This window comes from Narcine bancroftii, chromosome 7 (assembly GCF_036971445.1).
Source record: "Narcine bancroftii isolate sNarBan1 chromosome 7, sNarBan1.hap1, whole genome shotgun sequence".
NCBI lineage: Eukaryota > Metazoa > Chordata > Chondrichthyes > Torpediniformes > Narcinidae > Narcine > Narcine bancroftii.
In genome coordinates this window covers 4272013-4298051 of record NC_091475.1, presented here as the reverse complement: position 1 = coordinate 4298051, position 26039 = coordinate 4272013, and the positions used below count along the sequence as shown (strand labels likewise).

The 26039-nt window shown below is 38.5% G+C and overlaps 1 protein-coding gene across 4 annotated transcripts in view; it reads right to left on the bottom strand.

Annotated features, from left to right (window-relative positions):
* The window catches only part of cip2a (cellular inhibitor of PP2A), a 67684-nt gene that overhangs the window by 13350 nt on the left and 28295 nt on the right, over positions 1 to 26039 (bottom strand). For all 4 annotated transcript variants that reach the window (XM_069888598.1, XM_069888597.1, XM_069888599.1 and 1 more), the window contains 7 exons: positions 22149 to 22373; positions 17606 to 17765; positions 16030 to 16171; positions 11006 to 11105; positions 7971 to 8089; positions 5679 to 5859; positions 2704 to 2778 (listed from right to left, as the gene is read on the bottom strand). In XM_069888598.1, coding sequence (XP_069744699.1) covers positions 2704 to 2778; positions 5679 to 5859; positions 7971 to 8089; positions 11006 to 11105; positions 16030 to 16171; positions 17606 to 17765; positions 22149 to 22373 — 1002 coding nt within the window. The remainder of the gene's footprint in view (positions 1 to 2703; positions 2779 to 5678; positions 5860 to 7970; positions 8090 to 11005; positions 11106 to 16029; positions 16172 to 17605; positions 17766 to 22148; positions 22374 to 26039) is intronic.

Below are 26039 nucleotides of genomic sequence, written 5' to 3'. Positions count from 1 at the left end.
GATCTTTTACCTCAGTGCCTCTTTCATATTCAATAACCACAATTAAACAAGTTTCCCTCAAAAATATTCAGCAACTGATCTATCTCAGTTCATTTGAATGGATAATTCTTGGTGGAAGTTTAAATCCTATAACATTTTAGGTATGTGACCCAAAAATATCCATCCATACCACAATATATAATAATGTTAATAGCAAACTAAAATTAATGATGTGATCAATATTAACTGTAAATGAGCAGATAAATAAAATATTGATCTAGAAGTATTAAAAGGTAATATTATTTTGCACTTTTTAATGTTGGTTATGTTCATATCTGAAAAAGATACATATTACTTAAATAATTGTTACTTGCCACATCCATGATCTCAACTCTCGTGTTACGATGGTTATCATGTAAATTTATAGCTGCAGGATTCTATCTGCTTTAAGTGATTAGGATTGTAATTAAAATGATTAATGGATTAACAGAGTAGCTGTTATTAGAACTATATTGTTATAATACAATTGTAGTGAAATCTTGGAGCACTGTTTCACTCAAGATTAGTGGAGAGTTTGAAATTTTCTCACCAAAAGGTTGTAGTCACAAGATGAATGACTATTTTCATCAAGACTGATCTTTGTTTAGGTATAGGTATCAAGGGACATGGTACAAAGTTGGGTAAAATGAATTGAGATAAACATCAGGAATGATGTAATAGGAAGGTGAAAAGGTCTGAGTTAATTGCCTTTGCTCCTACACCCTTTCTCTATTCATGCCTTTCCTACTGCCATTTTAACATACACATTGCATGGAAGACATTAGTAGTGTGCCAGCTGTTGAGGGGCATCAAGAAGGGAAGTGAGTGCAGTTACTATTTGAAGGGAGATGGTACTCATAAAGCTAAATGGTCTAAGGGTGGATAAGTCTCCCATGATGGAGTGTACCCTTGGGTTCATAAAGAAGTAGCCATAGAGATTGTGCAGGCATTGGTAATGATCTTTCAGGAATAAATAAATTCTGATATAGTCCTGGAGGACCGGAAAATTGCAAATGTCAATGCAGTATTCAAGAAGGCAGGGAGAAAGCAAAAAGAAAATTATAGACCAGTTAGCCTGAGGTCAGTGGTTGGGAAGATGATGGATTCGATCATCAAGGATGAGGTTACAGAATACTTGGATGCACATGACAAGATGGGTTAAAGCCAGCATAGTTTTCTTAATGAAAAATCTTGCCTGACAAACCTGTTAGAATTCTTTGAAGTGACAAGCAGACTTGATAAAGGAGATGCAGTGGATCTTGTGTAATTGGATTTTCAGGAGGCCTTTGGACATGGTGTCGCACACGAGGCTACTTAACAAGATAACAAGGCAAAGCATTAGCTGATTAGCAGGAGAAGAGTCGGAATATAGGGATCATATCCTGGTTGCCTGGCATTTGCTAATGGTGTTCCACAGGGGTTTGTGTTGGGGCTGGTTCTTTTTATGTTGTACATTAATGATTTAGAGGATGGAATTAATGGCTTTGTGGCCAGTTTTCAGATGATCTGAAGGTAGATGGAGGAGCAGGTCGTGTTGAGGAAACAGGGAGGCTGCAGAAAGACTTAGATAGATTAGGAAAATAGACAGAAAAGTGGCAAATGAAATATAATACTGGAAAATGTAGTCATGCACTTTGGTAGAAAAAATAAGAGAGGAAGACTGTTTTTTAAATGAAGAGAAAATTGAAAGTACCCAGATCCAAAAGGACCTAGTAGTCCTCGTGCACTATAGCCTGAAAGTAAATTTGTATGTTGAGTCGGTGGTGAAGAAGGTAAATGCAATACTGGCATTCATTTCAAGTTGAATAGAATGTAACAGCAGGACACTTTATAAGGTACTGGTGAGACCTCACTTTGAATATTATGAGCAGTTCTGAGCTCTTCACTTAAGAAAGAATGTCCAGAGGGGGATTCACAAAGATGATTCTGGGAATGAAAGGATTATCATAAAAGGCGTGCTTTGGAATGAAGGAGAATCTCATGGAAACATTTCACATGTTGAAAGGTGTAGACAAGAGTAGATGTAGAAAGGTTGTTTTCCATGGTGGGAGAGTCCAGGACAAGAGGGCACAATTTCATGATTGAAGAGTGTCCACTTAGAACAGAGATGCAGAGGAATTTATTTAGCCACAGGGTGGTAAATCTGTGGAGGCTCGGTCATCGGCTGCATTTAAGACAGAGATTGATAAGTTCATGATTAGACAGAGCATCAAAGGTTATGGGGAGAAGGGGAAAGTGGATTTGCTCATGATTAAATGACGGGTCAGACTCAGTGGACTGAAAAGCCTGCTCTTATGTCTTATAGTTTTATGCATCTAATTGCTTACGTCATTCACCACCTTTTGTCTGCAGAAACTCCTGTACACCGACTAGCCTATACTTTATAATGAGGTAACACCACAATTAAACATTTCAATGCATTTTTGAAAATGTATTAGTTTTTAAATCAACACAATGAAAAAAAATTACTTTTTCCATCACTGTCAAACTATTTGGTTCATTTTGAAAACGTGACAAATTTTTTGAACAAATAACTATCCTTTTACTTTCAACTGAAATATGAAAGTATCTACTTTATTTTCCTCCTAAATTTAAAAAAACCCATGAAAATATCTTTTTTTTACCATTTGCTGGTGTGTTAATTTTACTCATTATCACTAGTTTGAAGTTTTGAGTAGCACTTACTGCAAGGGAGGAAAGCTTTTGCTCATAGACATCCATCAGATCTGAAAGTCGAACATCCTTGACTTGTTCCTTCAGCTGTGGAAAGATACAATTGTGTTCCTAAATGTAATATTAAGCAGCTTTATAAAAGAACAATGTGGAAAATTATAAGTATTCAGGATTTACATGACAGGGCAACATTTGGTCAAAAATATTATAAAGAAACAGTGGCAGGGCATTTAGAAAATCACAATACAATCAATAGTCTTATGAAAGGGAAATAAAATTGAGCAAATTTGAATATATTATTCAAAAAACTTGAATAATTTTGAAGATGTAACAAATAGAATGGATGTAGGAAAAATCAATGGATGTACAGTTGAGTTTCTAAAAATGCAATGATGTAAATGTAAAAAAGATGTAAATTGTAAAACAATGCAACAAAAGCCAGTCTTGTTCAGTAAAAGGCTAGTGAATGAAAGCAGCAAAGTTTTGTTACAACATTGGTGAGAATGTATCTGAAATTTCTTGTCCTATAGAGGATTACAGGCCATTTCAGTTCAGGCCTCCACCTGGAGACCGGCAGCCCAAAAAGGTTGCTCCAGTATCCCATTCAAAGGAGAGGCACCTCATAGCACCATCCAGATCCCTATTCATCATCAATACGCGGCAGAGCAATGCCGTCTTCCCTACCCATAATCCCCCACGCAGATGAAACCACTCTAAAGTTCCCAGAACAGTTCCAGCTGCATGGGGGATTTATAGGTAGGGAAGATGGCCATTGCTCTGCCGTTTTGAGCTGCAGACAGCAGCTGACTCAGCCCTCACTGGTCACTCCCTGACAGCTCCCGCTGCCCCTGAATGCTCCCGCTGCGCTAACAGTCTCCGCTGCTCAGTCTGCTCCTGCTGCCCCGAGGGCTCCCCGCTGCCCCTGACTTGGAGGGAGAGGGGTAAATGGGTCGCAGGCTGACTGCATCATCAGTCTGCCCCCAAACAGCTGCCTAGTGCAGCTGCCAATTCAGATCAATCAGCAGAGATTATCCTTCTCAGAGAGGGGTTGGATTATGCGGCTCGGAGACATCCTCCACACATTCAGAGAGGTAGGTCATTATGCGTTTTGGTGGAGTTTCTCCGCCTTTACATTCTGACTTTTGGGCTATCTGAAATAGCCTTATAATTGCTTTGGTGGAAGTTTCACTCTAAAAGAATTGTGTTACACAGATTCTGAAGGAACTTTGCATAATAGATGCTGAAAGGATTTTTTTTGTGGCGAAATCTAAAACAAGGGAGCATAGCTTCACCAGCTTGCTTTCATTTGCATTTATTCAGCCAAAGCATTTCTTCCAAATACTTATCTATCTTCTATCTCACCATTACCTCAACAGTTAACTAATGAATAACCATTGTTTCACTCTCTTTTCTCATAGCACCACAGAATTATAATTATTTTCAACAAAGGTTTTGCATTTTTTCAGCAATTCCCTTCTTTATCTCAACACTCTTTCTAACTTGTAGCTTCTCCTAACATTAATGAAACTTGTAAAACAGTCAGATGCTCGGAAAATGTCCAGGAGTTGCCAATATATTTGGTCTCCACCACTAACTTTGTTCCGTGGCCACCTCGATCCCCAATAACTACCAGAGGATGAAACAAAGTCACAACCTTGGAATCATATTTAACCCAGAAATGAGTATGTGATTGAATTTCAATGCTATGACTATCCATAATATCATTCAACTCTGCTCTGTCTCTAGTCATCCGATTATAAAATCTTCAATCACACCATGATCACATCTAGAACTCTGTCCCTGTGCAATTCTGCACACAAAGCTGTTTTTCTCCTGGGGAAAAGACACACCTCAATTTTAATATTTCTCATCTTTGTTTTCAAATACCACACAGCCATTCCTTCCTTTTCTATAAAACATTCTGCAAGTGTAAACTCTCAGATTGCTGTACTTCCCAACAACAGGCTTTTGGGCAGCTATGACTTTTATTGTTCCATCAGTGGTAACTGTCCTTTCAATTGCCAAACAGCTACCTTTGTAATTCACTGACAAGGTTGGGATAGATGTGATGGGCCAAAGGGCCCATTTCCATGCTGTACAATCCATGCCTATAATTTCCTCCTTAACTCACTCCTCTTCCTTACCTCTCTTTTGCAACATTTCTTTGACCAAACTGTCATTAAATTACCTTATGATATTCACTGTCGGGCTGCCACCCCCTTGGCCTCCAGGTCACATCCCAAGCACCAACACCCCATACAACAGCATTGTGTAGGGGGGGGCGGGGGTTTAAGCAGGGTGGGGGAGAGCTAGTGGTGGCGCTGAGAGGGGTGGTGGGGTAGTGGCGGCGCTGAGCAGGATGGGGGTGTTAGTGGTGGCCCAGAGCAGGGTGGGAGGGTTAATGGTGGCGCTGAGCAGGGTGGGCATTAGTGGTGGCACTAAGCTGGAGGGCGTGGTAGCAGTGCTGAGCAGCGTGGGGGAGGGATAGTGGTGGTGCTGAGCGGGGTGGTGGGGTTACTGGCAGTGCTGAGCAGGATGGGGGGTAGTGGTGGTGCTGAGTGAGTTAGGTATGGTGCTGAGTGGGATGGGAGGGGTAGGGGCAATGCTGAGCGGCGGTTAGTGGCACCAGTACAACATGGAGGCCATCGAGACCAGCTGTCGCCTTGTCGCCATTTATTTTGCTCATTACTGCTAACCTGAGTCTGGACAGAAAATTATTGCGCTGGCTTCTTCATTAAAATTTGCAGAAGACTGAATAATAACAAGATGGAAGGTTCGGACCGTCCCCTTTTCCTCGTCACCTTCTGACCACCACCCCCTTGGATCTTTCCACTGCCCACAGGGGGATGGCAGCGCCCACTTTGAGAATTTGTTATCTTTTAAAAAGATTAATCAATAATTGGTATTTGGTCAGAACTGACTAAACTTGCCAATATCATTCAAAATTAAGTACATCATGCAAACCAAGTCCAACATGCAATACAAACCTCTGTTCCTAACTGCAACTTATCAATCAATTCATGAATATTTGATCTGGTAGCATCAACAGTACTTGAACCTTTCGGTGCCCCAAAGTTTGTTGAATGCTGCTGGACAGGAATCTTTTTAATTATGTGATCAGCATTTTGTTGTTTACATGCATTATTAGCAGCAATGCTTTCTCCAAGCCTAAAAAAAACAGAGCAGCATGAATTTAAAAACTATTTCATTCAGCTTTTTAATTGCGGGCATACATAGACAAAGAGAATGAGTATATTTTAAAGAACTGACACAACATAATATCTATTTTGGATCTATGACATGAAACCAAAATTTACCATGTTAATATGTACAAAAGAAGTGAACCTAGAAGGCCCATTTTGCTGAGATGGAAAGATGCTGTCCTTCCCACACATACTTCATGGTTGTTGGATGTGATGGCATGTCTGTCTCTAGAATAATTTAGTTGTTCTACTACTGCAATGGATATTAAATTTCTTTTTCTTTGGGGTCCTTATCTTAATTACTTTCAAAATTTGTAGATTAATTATCTCTGGACCCCATAATTATTATTAGTAGTGCACTCATTAACTTGGCCAGTAACCCTCAATGGGTGGGGCTTGATTCTTAGTTTAGGAATAAATGATTTTTTTCTTTTACTTTCTTCCATTTAATAACATGGATTCATATGTACCTTGTTCATTGCTATTTGATACTTGTAACTTGATAGTAATTTACTTTATTATTATTATTATTATTATTATTGGTACCTATGTATTTTGCATAGGTTAAAACCAATAAAAAGATTTAAAAAGGAAAAAAATGTACAAAAATATTATTGCAATACATTAAATGCAAAGTACTGCAGAAAATTAATTTAAACCAATCTGTGTCCTACTTCAATAAAAATTCCATTCATCAATATGACGTGCTCACCTCTTAACCCCAAATCATTCTTTTCAATTAACTAAACCTCTAAGTATAAATCAAGAACTTCCTCTTTGTATCTTGATTCCAAACCCAATAGGCATAATTATTAAATTCTGATAATTTGCTATCTAACAGAACAAAAATCATAATGGTTCAGCATCTATGTCACCAGGTCACCCTTCCCACTTATTGGGGACCCAGTTTCTGAATGACCTTCCCACATACCAGTGCTACAATTCTTGCACACCTGAAAACTCAAATAGACAGTAGCACTGAAACCTGCAGAAATTGGCAGAACACAGCCAAATCCATCATGGTCAATGACCATCCACACATCAAGGACATTTACAGGAGGCACTGCCTCAAAGAGGCAACTAACATTATAAGGAACACCTCTCACCCTGGCCATACTCATTTGTCGCTGCTACCTTCAGGCAGAAGCTACAGAACCAGGTTCAGCACCTCTTGGTTCAAGAACATTCTTTGCCCACATCTATCACTCTTGAACCTCCCTGCAACAGCTGAACCATAACACTGTACTCACAGTCCACAAAAGATCTGTCAGCACAAACACCTTTTTGCACTATCAACCAAATGTAAATATTTATTATTTATAATATTTTCTCTTCCTTTTATATTTATTTTTTCTTTGTGGCGTCTTATGTGCAACTCATGCTTAAATTGTTGTTAGTATGTTTCATGTAACTGCAAAACTACACAACATGCATGATTTTTGTTGCATCCGTGACAAGGCTCATTCACTCACTCACTGGGACCCAGATTTTGTACTTTTAAACTTAGCTGCTTGAGTAGAAATTTATATTCTATAACATTTGAAAAAAGTCGATCAAAAGTATGTTGGTGCATTGATAGAAATAACATCCAAGAGTCAAGAAAATCTGCTAGCCTGGAACCAAAGTACTGAGCTGTCCAGGTTACCAGTGTTTTACTGCATTTTGAAATGATGATTCTTGATAAATGTAATTTAACTACAAAACATGCATTGTTTTTGATATGTTTTTAAGGAGTCAAAAATTACTTGTGTACTGCAATGTAGAACTATCAATGTATACCCATGATAGTTACAAAATACCAGAATCAAAAGTTAAGAGATTCTCCAAATACAAATCTATTTATCAGTGCTGGAAATAGCAGAAAACTGTTCAACTTGCATGCATATCATTCCTCTGCTCACCACCTTAAGTGAGGCAACACCTCACACAATAACCCCAACTACTAAAGTAATAACTTCATTAATCCACAGCAGTTGCAATATTTATGTTATGTAACTATTTATAAAATTTTTACATTAATCTGGATTCATTCTAAGCAACCAACAGGAAAAGAAAATCAGGCTATTCGGCACTTACATTATAACAGGAAAATCAGGCAAAGGTGCTGCCTCAAACAGAATCTTTAATGCAAACTCTACATACTCTCTGTGCTCAGATGTTAATGCAAATGACAAAGCTGAAGTAAGCCGCTGGTCCTGGGGAGATACATTAAAGAGAAACCATAAAAAGCAATAATAGTTTACCCCATACTTTGATGAATAATTTGTAATATTTTTCTAAAATTAAAAGAACATGCAGAGGAAATTTCAGGAATTCAAGATAATAATAATCAAACAAAAAATATGACTAAAATGATTACCATTTGTAATATGTAAAATAGGAGCTGAGGAAAATGAAAACAGAATACATTAGAACATGGATTTTAATTTTTATAATGAAGAAACTAATTTCAGGAAAAAAAAGACACCAGATAAATTGTTTGAGAAACCTCTGACTTCTGAGTTAACCTTGCTATTATGAGATGCTAAACTGAAATAATTTCTAAAAATCACAATTCTTTACTAAAAGGGAGCAATATTTAAAATGAAATGTATTCTCTGAAAATGTATTATTACAAAGACAAGTTTCATCTGTGAATGATTCTCTGCCATATAAAAAAATAAAGTGCCAAGTTTTGCCTTTCATTATCAGTGGTTGGGACTTCGACTTTATCTTCTGATCTATGCTTACCCAAGCAGAAACTTTGAGACATACTAAGAAAGCATGCAGTTGGACCCATTGAGTGGATTTTTAAAAATTAGGTATGTTTGATGACACTCCATTCATTGTTCAGTCAGTGATAAGATCTCAAAAGATGTTGAAACATTTATATTTATTAACAATTGATCTGAAAAAGGTTCAATCTCAAAAGGAAAACTAAAGATTTCACCATGCAAGCAGAGAGAATGAGATATTAAGCACCCTTTGCTGTAATCTTCTTGGTATCCAAGAATATGTGAATGTATCTAACTGAGGCAAATGTGGGGAGATCAAGATATTTTAGAGATCCAAACAACAGTCTCATTCCTTTAGATTTTAATTTTTGTAAACTTTGTCACGTTCATCTCCAACTTAATCCATTTATTTTTCTTTCTTTCTTTACATTTTTCTGCACATACTTTGAATCCAATATTCTAACTTGCACTTCCTCATTCAGAAATGCTTAATTTGACAGATCTTTGCTTTCCCCCACTTAACAGAATATCCAAGGCCTAGAATATGGAACAGTACAACACAAGGACAGTTTGTTTAGCCCATGTCTCTGTGGCCAAACATGACGTCCAAATCAAACTAAAAATCTGCTTACACCTGACAGATATCCATCCATCATGTGTTTATCTAAAACCCTTTTAACTGTTATTAATAAAGGTAAAGGTTCCATTATCGTCATGTAATACTATATTTAGAATGTAACATACATGAAATTCTTTAACTTTTGTCTACCGTAAGGCAGACAGAGTCGCCACTATGTCCAGCGCCCATACAGAAACCTACAGCACCCTGGTGTTGCTAGTTGGTCTCCCCTCCAAGTACTGACTAGGTCTGAGCCTGCTTAGCTTCCAAGATCAGACAATTTCAGGAGTATTTAGGCTATTAAGCTTCTGCTTCCACCACTGCTCAGAGCAACATGTTCCTGACACCTAGTTCCACCACTATTCCTGGCAACTTGTTTCCGGCACCTACCGCTGTGTTAAATATTTGCCCACACATCTCCCTTAAATATTCCCCTCACCTTAAATGCATGTCTCTAATGTGTGATGCTTTTTGTTAGGAGAAAAATTCTGTCATTCCTATTAGTGCATCTCATGATTTTTACACCTCTATCAGTTCGCCCCTCAGCCTCTTACACTCCAGAAAAAATAACCCAAGTTTGTCCATCATCCTTCCTATATTCCAAGAATAGTTTAAAATTTTATATGCCTACAATATAACCATATTTTTTTATATATGCAATGTCCTGCCCAATCAAGCATATGGCATGCCTTCTTTACCACCCTTTCAACTTGCACGGCCACTTTCAATGAGCTTTGGACGTGGACCCCAGATCTCTAAGATTACTACCATTAACTGAATACAGTGAAAATCCAAAAATCCAGATGCCAGAAATCAAGACCAGCTGAGAATCTGGACATTTTGAAAACGATCAAACTTTTAAATTTAGTGAGCTTCTGTGTGTGTGCATACATATGCAAGTGCACAAATGCATGGCAGCATTTTTATTTTTCTTTAAAACTACTTGTTTTGATAAATGATGCATGCTGTATTTGTTAACAAATAAACAAACAAAATTGACCTGTTCACTTCTTCTTTATTCCTCCTTAAATATGAATTTTAAAGTACTGCCCAAGAATTTGGGAAATCTAAACTAGTCCAATCCCCGAGCAGTTCAGATTTTCGAAATTTTACTGCACCTTTCCTTTACATTTGTTCTCCCAAAGTGAATCACCTCATGCTATATTGGAGTATTCATCCGCCAAACATCAGAAAATCTGGGTCAATATTCCAATCCACAGGACTGTAAGAGTGGCAGAGAGGATCACGGGTGTCTCCCTACCACCCCCCCCCTCATCAACCAACGTGATCTACTGGGATCGTTGTCTGAAGAGGGCACAGAATCAGAGGACCTGTTCCACCCTGAAAACAGTATCTTTCAGTTGCTCCCGTTGGTGAAGAGACAGGAATATTAGAGCCAGCACAACCAGACTGAGGAACAGTTACTTCCGCTGAACAATCAAACCTTCTGGTACTCTCATATGGACAAAATAATATTTATTTATTTGTATAGATGAAATACTTGTCCTGCATATGTATTGCTTGTCTGCATGTGTGTTATGTCTGGTTGTGTATCGGTGTGCTTTGCATCGAGGACCGGAGAACGCTGTTTTGTCAGGTTGTTCTTGTACAATCTGATGACAATAAACATGACTTAATCCTAGTTAACAAATCACAACAATTTCAAAGTAGTTCTAGAATTAACATATCAAATACAATACCTTAATTTTAATTTGTTTAATAAAGTACAGAAGGATCTAATAAAAAAAACAGGTTTTAAATACATCTTTAATTTTTACCTGCAAAATCTTATAAAAGCTTGCTTCCATATTCGGCACCAACTGTTTGACTTTGCCCATAAGGGTAAGAGTCTTTAAGATAACATCTGTACCTATTTTACTGTTAACACGTTGGAGAATGAGAAAAGATATAAAAGTTTATAAAGATCATAACTATATCAATTATTTAATTTTAGGCTTTACATTCCTATTTTAATTTGGATTTAAAATATTATATGCATAAACAAATCATTAAATAAAGCAATTTAGAAAATAGAAAATCATAAATTAAAATTCTCTATCAAGTAAAAAAAATCTATTAGCAACTTAGGGTTTACCCAAGTTAAAATTAAAGTTAGAATGAGCAATATTTCCCCAACAGAAATATCAGTGGTATAACAAAAAATGATATAATAGCTTCCAACTATTTATTTTTTAAAACATAAAGCCATCTAATTTAATTTCTCAGATCACAGAATGAAACAAGTGACCTGTGCAGCAGTATAGCTAATAAATTAACTTTTCCATTACCACTCTTTTAAAAAATAATTCAAATGTTTATTCTTTTTTTGGCAAGTTATTACTAAATCTACTTCTCCCATCTTTTCAGACAGTACATCAAACTGTTTAAAAAATTTTTTGTTGTCAGTCCTGATTCACTTAGTTGCCACATAATGCTGGCATTCTCTAATAATCTTATGAACAGTTATAAATAACATGCAAATTCTTTCCAAAGATGCTTCATAAAATAAGCACAAGGAAAATGGACAATAATCCAAAAGTAACTAGGTTTCAAAGGGGATACCAAAATCTTGTCTGAAGAGATGGTTTGTAAGAGATCCTAAGAAATAGAGAAGAGGCTTAAAATGGAATTACAAATACAAAAACTGTAGCTAAGTTAAGTTAATCAGAGAGCAAATAAAATAGAGCACTGGGACTGACGGTGAGGCTTGGACAGAAGAGAAATTATGCAAGGCCATAGGGGGAAACACAAAAGTCTGCAGATGCTGTGTTTCGTCGTAATATAGAATTGCTGGAGGAACTCCTAACAGAGTTTGGGTGCCTAATGAAAACTGGAGAAGTCATGGTTAATGCCATCTATTTAGCCATATAACAATTACAGCACAGATACGGGCCAATTTGGCCCTTCTAGTCTGCACTGATCCAAGTACCCTCCTCTAATCCCACTTACCAGCACTCTGCCCATATCCCTCCATCCCCCTCCCAATATACTTATCCAACTCTTTCTTAAATGACAAAATTGACCCTGCCTCCACCACCTTTCCCGGAAGCCCATTCCACACAGTAACCACTCTCTGAGTAAAGAAGATCCCTCTCATGTTATTCCTAAACCTTTACCCGTCAACTCTCAACCCATGACCTCTTGTATCCTCTCTCCTATTCTCAATGGGAAAAGCCTTTCCACATCAACTTTCTTTATCCCTCTCATTATCTTAAGCACCTCTATCAAATCCCCTCTCAGCCTTCTACATTCGAAGGAATAAAGACCTAATTTGCTCAATCTTTCCTGTATTCCAGATGCTGAAACCCAGACAATATTTTTGTAAATCTTCTCTGCACTCTCTCTATCTTGTTAATATCTTTCCTATAAATCGGAGACCAGAACTGTACACAGTACTCTAAATTTGGCCTCACCAATGCCTTGTACAGTTTCATCATTACTTCCTAACTCCTATATTCTATGCACTGATTTATATAGGCAAGCATACTAAAGGCCTTCTTCACCACCCTACTATCCAAATGCGCTCCTACCTTCAGGGAACAATGCTCCATTATTCCTAGATCTTTCTGCTCCACTGCATTTTTCAATGCCCTCCCATTTACCACATGTCTTGCTTTGATTATTCTTTCCAAAATGAAGCACCTCACACTTATCAGCATTAAACTCCATCTGCTATCTTTCTGCCCACTCCTCTAAGCAGTTTAAACCCCTCTTCAATCTTTGAAAACCCTCTTCATCATCCACAATTCCCCCTATTTTAATATCATCTGCATATTTACTAATCCAATTTACCACCCCATCCTCCAGATCATTAATATATATAACAAACAGCAACGGTCCCAATACCGAACCCTGAGGTACACCACTCGTCACCGGCCTCCATCCTGACAAACAGTTATCTACTACTACTCTCTGGCACTGTTGAATGCATTTGACTATCTCCAAATTAATACCCAAGGACTTAGCCTTCCTAGGAGCCCAGTTGGAATAGAAGGTGTTGCTCCTCCAATTTGTGGGTTACGTTAGTCTGGCAGTACATGAGACCATGGACAGACAAGTCAGCATGGGAATGGGGTGGGGAATTGAAGTGGTTTGCCATTGGGAGATCCCTGCTATTGTAGCGGACAGAGCTAAAATGCTGAACATGCGTCCAGTCTCTCCAACATAGAGGAGACCACAACGGGTAAAATAACCTCTGCAGATTCACGTGAAGTGTGGCTTCACTTGGAAAGACTGTTTAGGGTCCCGAGTAGTAGTTAGGAAGGAGGTATGGGCACAAGTGTAGCACTTCCTGCAGTTACAAGGGTAGGTGCCAAAGGGGCGATTGGTGGGGAGGAATGGTAGAGTCGCAGAGGGAGCAGTCTCTGTGGAAGATGGAAAGGGTAGGAGAGGAGATGTGTCTGCTTGTGGGATCATGTAGAAGGTGATGGAAACAGCAGAGGGTGATATGTTTGACATGGAGGCTAATGGGGTGAAAGGGGAATCCGGTCCTTGTTGCACGTAGGAGCAGAGGCAGATGTGTAAATAGTGGAGGGTATTCGGGTTAGGGTCAAATTGATGGTAGCAGAAAAGGAGGTCATCTCAGATAATCCTACCTGGAAGACATCGTCCTGGGAGCAGATGCAATGGAGACAGGAATTAAGAAAAAGAAATGGAATCCCTTACAGGGGACAGGAGGTGAAGAGGTGTACTCGAGGTGCCTATGGGATCAAGAAAGGGGAGAATGTTGCTAGAGATGGATCAAGTGAATTTTAGATTGGGGTGGAAGTTGACAGAAAAGTGGATAAAGTCAATATGCCATCATGGGTGCATGAGGAAGCACCAAAGGAGTTGTCAATGAAGCAAAGGCAGAGTTGAGGAGAATTGACTGCATAGGCTTGTAGCATGGATTGCTCCTCATAGCCAACAAAAAGACAGGCATAGTTGGGGGTCCACAGGGGTACTCATGGCTACCAATTTGACTTAAAATAAGTGGGATAAGTCAAAGGAAAAGTTATCAAGGGAGAGGACAAATACTGTCAGCTGGAGGAGGGGGACTGGTTGGGTCCTTTGTCGAAAAAGAAACAAAGGGCTTTGAGGTCTTCGGTATTGGAAATGGAGATGTATAGTGATTGGGTGTTCATCATGAAGATGATGCAATCGAGATCAAGGAAATGAAAGTTGTTGAAGGACATGTGAACTATCGCAGATTTATGTGGGGAGGGAATGGACCAAGGGGGACAAAACAGAGTCGAGTTAAGTGGATACCAGTTTGATTGGCAGGAGGACACAGAAACAATTGGCCCACCAGGACAATTGAGATTGTGGATCTTGGATAGGAGGTAGAACCAAGCAGTGTGGGGTTAGGAAATAATAAGGTTGGAGGCTGTGGCATGAGATGACCGGAAGTAATGCGTTCAGAGATGGCACATAAGATAGTGGTTTGATGAGGTTTGCTGCACTCCTGTTGAATGGGAAAGAGGAGGTGTCTGAGAGTGGTCATCTAACTTCAGCCAGATAGAGGGCAGTGCGTCAGACCACAACAGTGACACCCTTGTCTATTGAGGTTTGATATTGAGGTTGGGATTGGTGCAGAGAGAGTGGAGGGCAAGGCATTCTGAGGCGGTGAGATTAAAATGAGTGAGGGGAGTGGTGAAGTCAGGACGGTTGACGTCTTGGCGACAGTTTGAAATATAAAGGTCCAGAGTGGGCAGGACAGAACAAAATGTCCAGGAGGAGGAAGGTTTAAGGTAGGAGAAGAGGACGCAAGTGGGAGCATGGAGAATCCTGGTTGTAGAAAATGGCATGGAGACAGAACCAATGGAACAGTTTGGCATCATCGCAAGTGCAGAACTCATTTATGTGTGGGTGAAAGGGGATGAAGGTGAGCCCTCTACTAAGAACAGAATGTCCCGTCTCTGAGAGGGGAAGATCAAAGGGGATGATAAAGACCAGTCAGGAATTGGACTGGGGGGTGGGGGGGGGTCAATGAGTTGGAGGATTTTGGGGAATGAGAATGGGGTAAGGTGGGGTGGAGGGTGTAAGGGAAGAGTGAGAGGGACCAGGATAAACCTTAAAACCAATGATTTTCAAACATTTTCTTTCCATTCATATACCACCTTAATTCCATAGGTGCTCTGTAAGGGATTACTTAAGGCGGTATGTGAGTGGAAAGAAGAAGTTTAAAAATCACTGTTTTAATCGTACCTCATTGACTCGTTATGTTCAGTTTCATAACTCCAAAGGAAATGGGCCAATGAAAATCTTTCTCAAGCAATTATTTCAGTAACAATTGGGTCTAGAGTAGTGATTTTCAACTTTTTATCCCCCCCCCACCCCCATTCAGATACTACTTTAAATAATCCCTTACTAATCACAGAGCACCTATGGAATTAAGGTGGTATGTGAATGGAAAGAAAATGTTTGAAAACCATTGGTTTCAAGGTTTATCCTGGTCCCTCTCACTCTTCCCTTACACCCTCCACCCCACCTTACCCCATTCTCGTTCCCCAAGAACTAATCACAGAGCACCTATGGCATAGGGATGACTTAAGGTGGGATGTGAGTGGGAAAAAAAGTTTGAAAACCACTGCTTTAGGGAGAGTATTTCAAATTCGATGCATTTAACTGCATCATTCTTCTTCATTAATGCTGTGATCAAAAATCGTTGTGAACATATAGCCACTGTATATCATATGGAAGCCCAAAAAGATCTTTAAAGTGATGATCAAACATCCCAACATAAAAGCCTTGAACAATGATGTCTTGAGAAAAAGACAAAGTATTTTCTTGTTTATTTTTAAAAGACAAATCAATTGCTTACCGTAGCTCCACATCTGCTATATTGCTCCGGTAACCAACTTCCATCCTATTAAATGTGAACTGATAATCCAGAATTGAAATACAATTTTTTGCAGTGAGAACCTTAGCAATCTGCAATTTCACTGTATCGTCACCACAAAGCAGTAAATTTAGTTAAGAAAAAAAAACCTACAAATTCTTTTACCCCAATGCCTCTTTTATTGAATACAATTCAGGTTTATATTCTTTATTCTTAATAGCAAATTTAGTTCTTATTTGATTAGATCACCTACGATCGGTTAGAATGATTGAATTGAACCAAAAGATTATTGCGATTTCTTGACATTTGTAAAATTATATTCTGATTATCTGGAATCCTCAGTTATCCAAAGTTTAGATAATTGAGGATTTAAGAAAAATCAGAAATCCTCATTTATCTGAAAAATTTCAAAGCAGAAATGACATAATTTTGACTCCAAATATTTTTGGATAAACGAAGATACAGGTATTCCTCAACTTACAACCAATGTGAGTTACATCCACCTACACATATGACCAAATTTTTTTATTAAAAAAATACTAAACATATGCTGAGATTCTTCATTAAAGGTTCATTTGTTTAATTTTTTTTGTTGAAAAATTGCTTTAACACATTAAGACATGCAAATCCAACTTTCAACCAATCCTTCAGTCCTAATTGTGGTCGTAAGTTGATATAGAACTGTATTCGAAAAAATCAGAAACCCTCAATTATCCGAATTTTTTTTTGGAGCTAAACTGACATCACAGGTTGAAAAAATGTAATTTTGAAAAAACCTCTGAGTACAATTTCAAGTTCTTGGTGTTGGATTTACGTTATTTTGTTCAGGTTGTTTTTTGGTGAGATTTAAACATTATTTCGTGGTTTTAAAAGCCTTCCCATGTCATTTGCTGACATTTAATCACTGTTACAAGTGATTTGCTGTTTAAAAAATAACCAGTTATCCAAAAATATCGTTATGTGAAATAGGCAGCATATATACACACACGCAGAGATTAAATTTCCACAGCCTCAGCTCTATAAATGGTTCAAAGTGCTTCACTAGCTCTGGCCAAATTTAATAATACTGGCATCAGGCTTGGTTATAAACTCTTGGTTTCTCTTACAGACAACACTACAACAAATTGCCAAAACTCATATCTATATCAGTCAAGCTTTGATTTTCATAGAAGAAAAAAAATTGAGTATAATATAAAATAACCTTTCATTTTTATCTGATCATGAATAAGCATCCAGTGATTTATTAGCCAGTTGTTCAAATTTCTAGCTCTCAGAGTATGGAAACACTAATTTTCAACTTTGATCTGAAAGAATGAGAGGGAATATTACTGATCAGGAATCTTATTTGTTGAAATTTTCCAGACTGTAAATTTTTTTTACCTCAGTTAAAGTGTTTTGTAAAAAAAAATTCAATTCCAAATGCAATATTAATTCAATTAACATGAACAAACTAAAATTACCTGAAAAAATTAAGCTGTTCAGAATTTTTAATATAGTCATTACTTGTATTAATCTCAGTGTTTGTACTTGAGATTACCAATTTAACAAAAAAGGATATCCAAAAGGACATCAAGAGCCTTTGTAATTCGATCATATTTCTTTTTTAACAGAGTGTCCTGTAAAGTATGATCTGGAATCTGTAACTGCTCCAAAATAACAGGAAAAAGCAGCTCCATAAATGGCTCAACTGTTGTCCAAAGGGTACAGTCAATTATTTCCTGGTCAACACAATAGAAAATAATGATTAATAGAAGTATAAAATTAAGGTCAAATTGTTATTTCACTACGCAGTATTCACTTTTTACCCCCTCCATAAATCTTCGTCCGCGAAGCCAAGCCAAAGAAGATTCACTACAGAACATTTCTGAAATTCATTTATTTTGTCTAGTGCCAACTGTCCTCCAAAATTCCTCACCCTTGCTTGTTAATCTCACTCCATCAGCACTGGTTAAAGAACTGACATATCATTTTATCACCAAGAGGGAAGCCATTATTCTAGATCTAATTAATTGCATCACCCCTTCACGATACAATGATAAAATTAAATGTTGAAATTATGACTAAATGTAAGTAATTATTTTAACAGTTTAGGACAGATTTTAAATATTATTTTATCTTGCCACTAAAATTCATCATTACAGCACACAAACATAAGCTGAATTTTTTTTTCAATGACAATGTGGAGTTTTAATTTTAATTTAAAAAGTATGTCATTTAATTTTAATAGTATGTCATTTAGTTTTCATTCCATAAGTAGGAATATTCAGCAAAATGAATGATCTACAGTTACAAAATAAAGAGGCAAGTATGTTATATAATAATCTAAATGTGACTAACAATTACTTGAACATAGGCATGTTCTAATAGGAAGGGCATAAACTCTACTGTCTCATAACAATTAAATTATTTATTCTGAATGGTAAGTTTGGACAATTTCCAAAATAATCACACTAGCCCCTGTAACTAACACTGGTATCTTGGTTTAATAGAGCTAAATGGAGTTTACATATTCAATCAGGCACTATCAAAATATAGCTGGATGTTTATTCTCATTTTTCTCTCCATCTTCACACAAAGAAAAATAATTTGCTGAAATAACTGAGTCTAATCTAACTACTTCAGTCCTAAAATGAACGATTACAATGAATGTTTGCTAAGTTTTATATTTAAACTTCCAGGAAGAGTATACAGTGCCCTTCATAACGTCTGGGACAAATAGACTCTTCCCCCACTTGTGCTCCACAATTTTAAAATTGTAATCAACCAATTCACATGTAAGTGTACATTCTCGATTTTATTCAAGCTTATTTGTACGGTTTGGTTTGACCATGTAGAAATTACTGCACTTTTTATACATAGTCCCCACATTTCAGGGCACCATAATGTTTGGGACATTTGGCTTCACAGGTGTTTGTGAGTACTCAGATATGTTTAATTGCTTCATTGGTGCAGGTATAAGAGAGCTAGCTTTGCTTCTAAGCTTTTGATCACCTTGGAGTCTGTAGTTGTCAGTTTTCAACATGAGGACTAGAGTTATACCAAAGAAAATCAAAGAAGCCATTATGAGGCTGAAAAACAAAAATAAAATCATGAGAGACATCTCCCAAATTTAGGATTACCAAAATCAACAGTTTGGAACATCATTAAGAAAGAGTGTAATGGAGAACTCGGTAATCACAAGACCTCCACTGTTGATGACAGGATTTTAATTTATACATATAGCACAGTAACACGCCATTTCGATCCACAAGTCCGTGCCACCAATAACGCTCATTAACCTACACCCAGTACATTTTAAACAGTGGGAGGAAACTGGAGCCACAGAAAACCCACACACAGGGAGAACATGAAAACTCCTTACAGACAGAGTGGGATTTGAATCCCGGTCTGGTCCTGATCACTGGTGCTGTAAAGGTGTTACGCTAATTGCTACGCTAATCAAGCCACCCAATTCTCGTCATAATGAAGTGTTACAAGCCCAGAGGATCCAAAACCCAGCAGTAATAGAAATTCACCAAGACAAATGGTTACTTAAACAAAAGTTGCTTTTAATTTTCTTTAAACATGAAAACAGGATCAAACTTTAACTTATTATTAATTTAACCTCCTAATTCTAAGCACACATGTATGTAATGTGTATATGTTCAAGAAAGTTCTTTGATTCACAGTCCAATCTCACTTCTCCAAGTTCACTGTTATCAGGCAATTCTTATACTGTGCACAGAATTCAACATTTATGACTCTCCATCAGGCTCTGGTGCTTAAAGTTAAATGGTTACCACTCAGGAAGGTTTTTGTTGGTTTCAAAGAGATTTGTTGCTCGTTGGACACCATATAACCATTAATGGAGCAGAAACAGGCCATGTTGGCCTTTCGAGTCCGCACCGATTCACTGATTTTGTGCGCCCTCTTCAGGCATTGGTCCCGGTAGATCTTCATTCAATAACGATGGGCGAATTCAATGCATTTCGTTTGGCAAGTCTTGCGAAAACACATCAGTGAATGGGCACGGACGGGTACGCACTGCCAAATGGCCAAGGTCCACAAGTACACTAAGGCACCCATCCAGCAGTTTGAGACACTGACCTTTAGGTTCACACGTTGACACAGTGGGGCCCTTACCAGTCTCCTGGGGCTACCTTTACCTTCTCACCATCGCTGACCAGTTTACCAGATCGTTGGAGGCAGCCCCCATCACCAAATCCATACCCAATGCCTCCACCTTTTTTCCTAACACACAAACTGATTTCCTACAATCAGTTACTTCAGTGTCTTCCCGAAGAAATTTGCCCTATCATAGGTTTTCCAAATGATAACCTCTTCACCATTGAGTTCCTCTTATTTCAGGAGAAACACTCAAGCCAGCCATTTCCTCTTGTAAGGATTTTGAAGAGGCTGAACTCACAACCTGTCTTCAAAATGGGGTTCCCAACAAGACTGCCAGCTTGCCATGTTGCAGCCTTAATTGCTACTATAGAACTCAGTTCTCTCTCTCTCTAAGATAAATCCTGGTTGTTCTTTCATCTCTCTCTGCTTGTAAAAACAAGAACTTCTTGAAGGGCTCTAAACCAAATCCTTGAAAGATCTTGCCAGCCTCTGCCTATACATTGTTCCATTTGCACCTATTTCTGAATTTTCTTCCAAAGCAGTTCCATTGTCTTTTGCAAAGCTACTGGTGCCTGAATGTCCAGCTTCAGCAAAGCTCTTGCATTTTAAATGAGACGTGAAGTGTAAGTATCTGTTTGTGAAGTGACCTACATTAAACCCCCCCCCCCAACAATCTATCTCTTTTAAAAATATTAGATATAATACATAATAAAACTTGAAGCAGAAGAAAAATCTCCAAATACATGTCCAACAGATCAGAACATTCTTCAGGAGGCAGATGGGGATACATCAATGACTACTCTCCGCAGAAGCTACGCTGCAAGATACAAACCATGGCAAAGGTGGCTTGCTTTGGATCTTGGGCAGTTTCTTTACATCGCTCTGATACAAGTTAATCTTGGTCTCATCTGATCACAAGACCCTTTTCCAGAATTCTGCAGGCTCCTTTAGACTTCCATGACAAACTGTAATCCAGCCATACTTTCTGTGGCTAACAAGTGGTTTGCATCTTGCAGTGTAGCCTCTGTATTTCTGTTCATGAAGTCCTTCTACAGAGAGTAGTCATTGACATATCCACACCTACCTCCTAATCTGTTGGAAATATGCTTGGGGATTTTTCTTCATTATGATGAGAATTCTTCTGTCATCAGTAGAGGAGGTCTTCCTTGGCATACCAATCCCTTTGTAATTACCGAGCTTGCCAGTACACTCTTTCTTCTTAATGATGTTCCAAAATGTTAACTTTTATAATCCTAATGTTTAGACAATGTCTCTTAAGATTTTATTTCTTGGTTTTCAGCCTCATAATACTACTTTGACTTTCAATGGCACAACTCTCATCCTCATATTGAAAAATGTCAACTACAGACTCCGTTGATGATCAAAAGCTTAGAAGCAAGGCTAGCTCTCTTATACCTGCACCCATGAAACAATTAAACATATCTGAGTACTTCCAACGCCACCATTCCGAGATACGACTGATCCTTCAGTCCCAATTACAATCATAAGTCGGGGACTACCTTTACATGTGAATTGCCTGATTACAAATTTAAATCTATGGAGCACAGGGGCAAATAAAGGAAAAGAAAAGCGTCTTTGTCCCTAACATTATGCAGGGCACCGTACATCTAAATCTCACTAAATTTAAAACTAAGTTATAGGTATGATATAGATATATATGATATAGATATAGCAATTAGCCAACTTAAATACAAATAGCTTTTAACTTTATTTAATTTTGTAATTTAACAGACCCTTCTGGCCCATAAGCCTTTGCCATCCAAATGCCCCATTTAACCAAAACCCCCGTACTTTTTGAAGAGTAGGAGGAAACAAGAGCTCCTGAAAGAAACACATACAGACATGAGGAGAATGAACAAACTCCTATAGACAGTGCTGGATTCGAACCTAGGTCGCTGGTGCTATCTTCTTTCTTTGGCACAAACCACGCTGCCCTCTTTAATCATCCATTTAGGTGTACAAAGACTACATACCTCAAATAACTCTTTTAGAAGAACTAGAGCAAGTAATGAACACCTCTCAAGATTTTCTAGTGGTTGACTTGACCAGTGGATAAGAGTAATAATTGGGTCTGAAGATTTAACTTGTGATTTGAGCTTAGTTGCTGTGACTCGTTCTTCAGAAGTTCCAAATACTGCATGACATAATATTCTCCTGAGACTATTCACTGAGCAAAATGCAACTAGTAATTCAAGGACCTGTGGGAGAGAAAAGTTACATTATCATATTCACAAGTTAAAATGGGCTTAAATTATATTGAATCAATACATTGCCCACCAGATTTTACCTTCCAATCTGCAATACCCACCATACCCTATTAGCTAAAACTCATCTTGGCAAAAATGCTTGGGACACTCATCAGGTCAGGCATTTTCTCTGAAGAGGAAACCAGTCAATGGAGTTCTGACCTTGAAACATTTATTGCAATTCTTTCCCCATAGATGCTGATGGTCCCGCTAAGTGTCTCAATATCTTCTAGTCTTTCAGCATCTCCATTTTTTCCCCTTCAATTAAGAATAATATGGTTTATTTGCTGCATTTCAATAATTTTGCCTGGACCAAAGAACATTCAAATGATATTGTGGTTCCACTAATATTAATTGAAAACTGTCAAAATGATCTCCAACTGCTCTGTAGAAAACAAAACAATTTTACATTCCTCCTTTCACATCAACAAGCCAATCAATTAAACAATTCCCACAAATAATAGTTAAAATAAAAAAAATTAATGTGCTTTTGTGGTGTGGGCTTGGTATCAATACTAGTCAGGGAAGAAGTTTGTGCAAACCTGCAACACCACAACGGATCATTAGGATCGAATTAATTATTTATTTGTTACAAGCATTAAGATGATCCATGTAAAAATCTTTCCAAGAATGTGTCTTTGGGTTAATATTGCATTTCGAAGTGGGTACTGCTTAGTATATGGGTTGAATTCACATTGTGATGGTAGAACCCACAATTTTCAGACCTGGAGATCTAACCTTCTGACAAAAAACTGAAAAATAGGGTTACACTGTAATGTAGAATTTTACATTATATTGAATGCACAGGGGGGAATAGTTTGGAGATGAGTCTCATCTACTTGCTCCAATCCACTTGGCTAAAAGTTCACAATTAATATTGGCCTAATTCTCCATCTCTGGTTAATGTAATAAGTCTTAAATAACATTCCACAGCGCATTACAGAAAAGGGTTTTTAAAATAATCTCAGCAAAATCCATTCATCATTATTTACACACACAGATCCAAACAGGACACTAAACATTCTGCACACTGAGACTTTACATATCCCAAGTGAGTTTATGAATCCAATACTGAAATATTTTAAATATCCGTATACAATGCCTGAGAAAACCAGGTCAAGAGGATAGGCAAAGAAATAAAACGGGATTGGAGCATAATACAAGTATTGTCATGTGATGAAATAATGTGGAATTGGAAATGACACATGAAAGTAAAGGGTCTTTATGAATGCATAAATCAGCAAGCGTTAATAAAAACAATATTTAAAATTCTACAAATAAGAAAAAGTAAAATAGTAAGGTTTTATAATTTTTCAAAGCTCTTTTTACTACACATGGTAACAATCTTAAAATGGGAGAAAAGGATTGATAGAATAACTGCCTAGACAGTGGGAAAGTAGAAAATAGTATAGCACAGGCCCTTTGCCCCACACCTGCATAAAACATGGTACCCAAATTAAACTTAAATTCTGCTGCTAGCACGATACATTTTCAAGTTCAATTTCAGAAATTCAATTATGACTCGTGGGCTCTAAATGGATGCCACACACAGGCCTCAAGTGCACGCGACATGCAGGCTCTAAGATGATTGAAACACGCAGGCTTTAAGATGGGTGAGACACGCAGGCTCTACGATGATTGATTGAGACACGCAAGCTTTAAGATTAAATTAGCAGTTCATAAAGTGGATGTAAAGGTTAAAACTTTGTGTTTTTGATTCTTCTGTTAATTTTGTGCCTATCCCTTTAAGAAAAATTGTTGTTTGTAGTGTTACTATAGTTACTATGACATCACATGTCACAATATCCAAGCGGACCAAGAGTTTGCATTTCATTCTTCGAGGAATCATGGTAGAGATGTAAGATCGAGATACTTTTCATTAAATTCATCTTATTTTGATTATTTATTTTATATCATTATCATCATAAAGTATGTTTTGCTCATAGATATGAAAATCTCAATGCAAAGTTATGCAAAATGTTTATTCATTTCATCAACAAATTAAAGCTACTTAAAGCTTAATCTACAAACTTTGGTTTATTGGATTAATAAGGTAGTAATTTGGAATATCGATGCTCACATTTCCTTGAAGATGACACATTTTGAAATTGGGAAATAATAAATTTGGAAAGTGTCATCAACAGTGGGTGAAAGAGACCAGAGGTGAAAGCACGTTGATTAACTCACAAAACCCTTGGTGAGGTACCTCAGACAAATGTTCTTTTTAGATCAGTGCCAACCAAAACTCCTCTCTTCTTTGCCATAGGGGACACGAAGCCAGTGATGCTCACAAATATTCCAAAATCATTTTAAAAGATTAGCCAAACTTTCACTCTGCCAAACTTTGACTCTCACTCTGGTCACCATCCAAGCCTAATATAGACAACACTTTCCTTATTCTAATATATCCTAATTTCAGAGAATCATATTCCAAAGCATAAGCTGCGATATCCCAAAAATTTAGATCAAATCAAATTCTGTGACTGTTACTTTAAATAGTTTTAATTCATTGATAAAACAGATAAACATTTTGCATAGCTTTGCATTAAGACTTTTATAAGCATTTACTGTATAATGATACAATATATGTATATACTAAAATATGCAAAGATAAAAAAGATAGATTACATCATAGTCACTATGGTAACGCTACAGACAATAGTTCTCTTAAAGAAACAGGCACAAAATTAACTAAAAATCAAAAACACAAGGTTTTAACCTTTACATGCTGTATTTCTTCTACAATTTGAAATCTTTTCATGGGTCAGTCAAACAAAAGTGACATTCAATCTCTTTGGACACAAAGTGGTCTTCTCTTTCCTCTATACTAGGGGTGGCCCAACCATGGCTTGCGAGTCACATGCGGCTCTTTGACATGTATTGTGTGGCGTCAGCCGGGAGGGTAGGTGGCGTCAGCCGGGAGGGTAGGTGGCGTCAGCCGGGAGGGTAGGTGGCGTCAGCCGGGAGGGTAGGTGGCGTCAGCCGGGAGGGTAGGTGGCGTCAGCCGGGAGGGTAGGTGGCGTCAGCCGGGAGGGTAGGTGGCGTCAGCCGGGAGGGTAGGTGGCGTCAGCCGGGAGGGTAGGTGGCGTCAGCCGGGAGGGTAGGTGGCGTCAGCCGGGAGGGTAGGTGGCGTCAGCCGGGAGGGTAGGTGGCGTCAGCCGGGAGGGTAGGTGGCGTCAGCCGGGAGGGTAGGTGGCGTCAGCCGGGAGGGTAGGTGGCGTCAGCCGGGAGGGTAGGTGGCGTCAGCCGGGAGGGTAGGTGGCGTCAGCCGGGAGGGTAGGTGGCGTCAGCCGGGAGGGTAGGTGGCGTCAGCCGGGAGGGTAGGTGGCGTCAGCCGGGAGGGTAGGTGGCGTCAGCCGGGAGGGTAGGTGGCGTCAGCCGGGAGGGTAGGTGGCGTCAGCCGGGAGGGTAGGTGGCGTCAGCCGGGAGGGTAGGTGGCGTCAGCCGGGAGGGTAGGTGGCGTCAGCCGGGAGGGTAGGTGGCGTCAGCCGGGAGGGTAGGTGGCGTCAGCCGGGAGGGTAGGTGGCGTCAGCCGGGAGGGTAGGTGGCGTCAGCCGGGAGGGTAGGTGGCGTCAGCCGGGAGGGTAGGTGGCGTCAGCCGGGAGGGTAGGTGGCGTC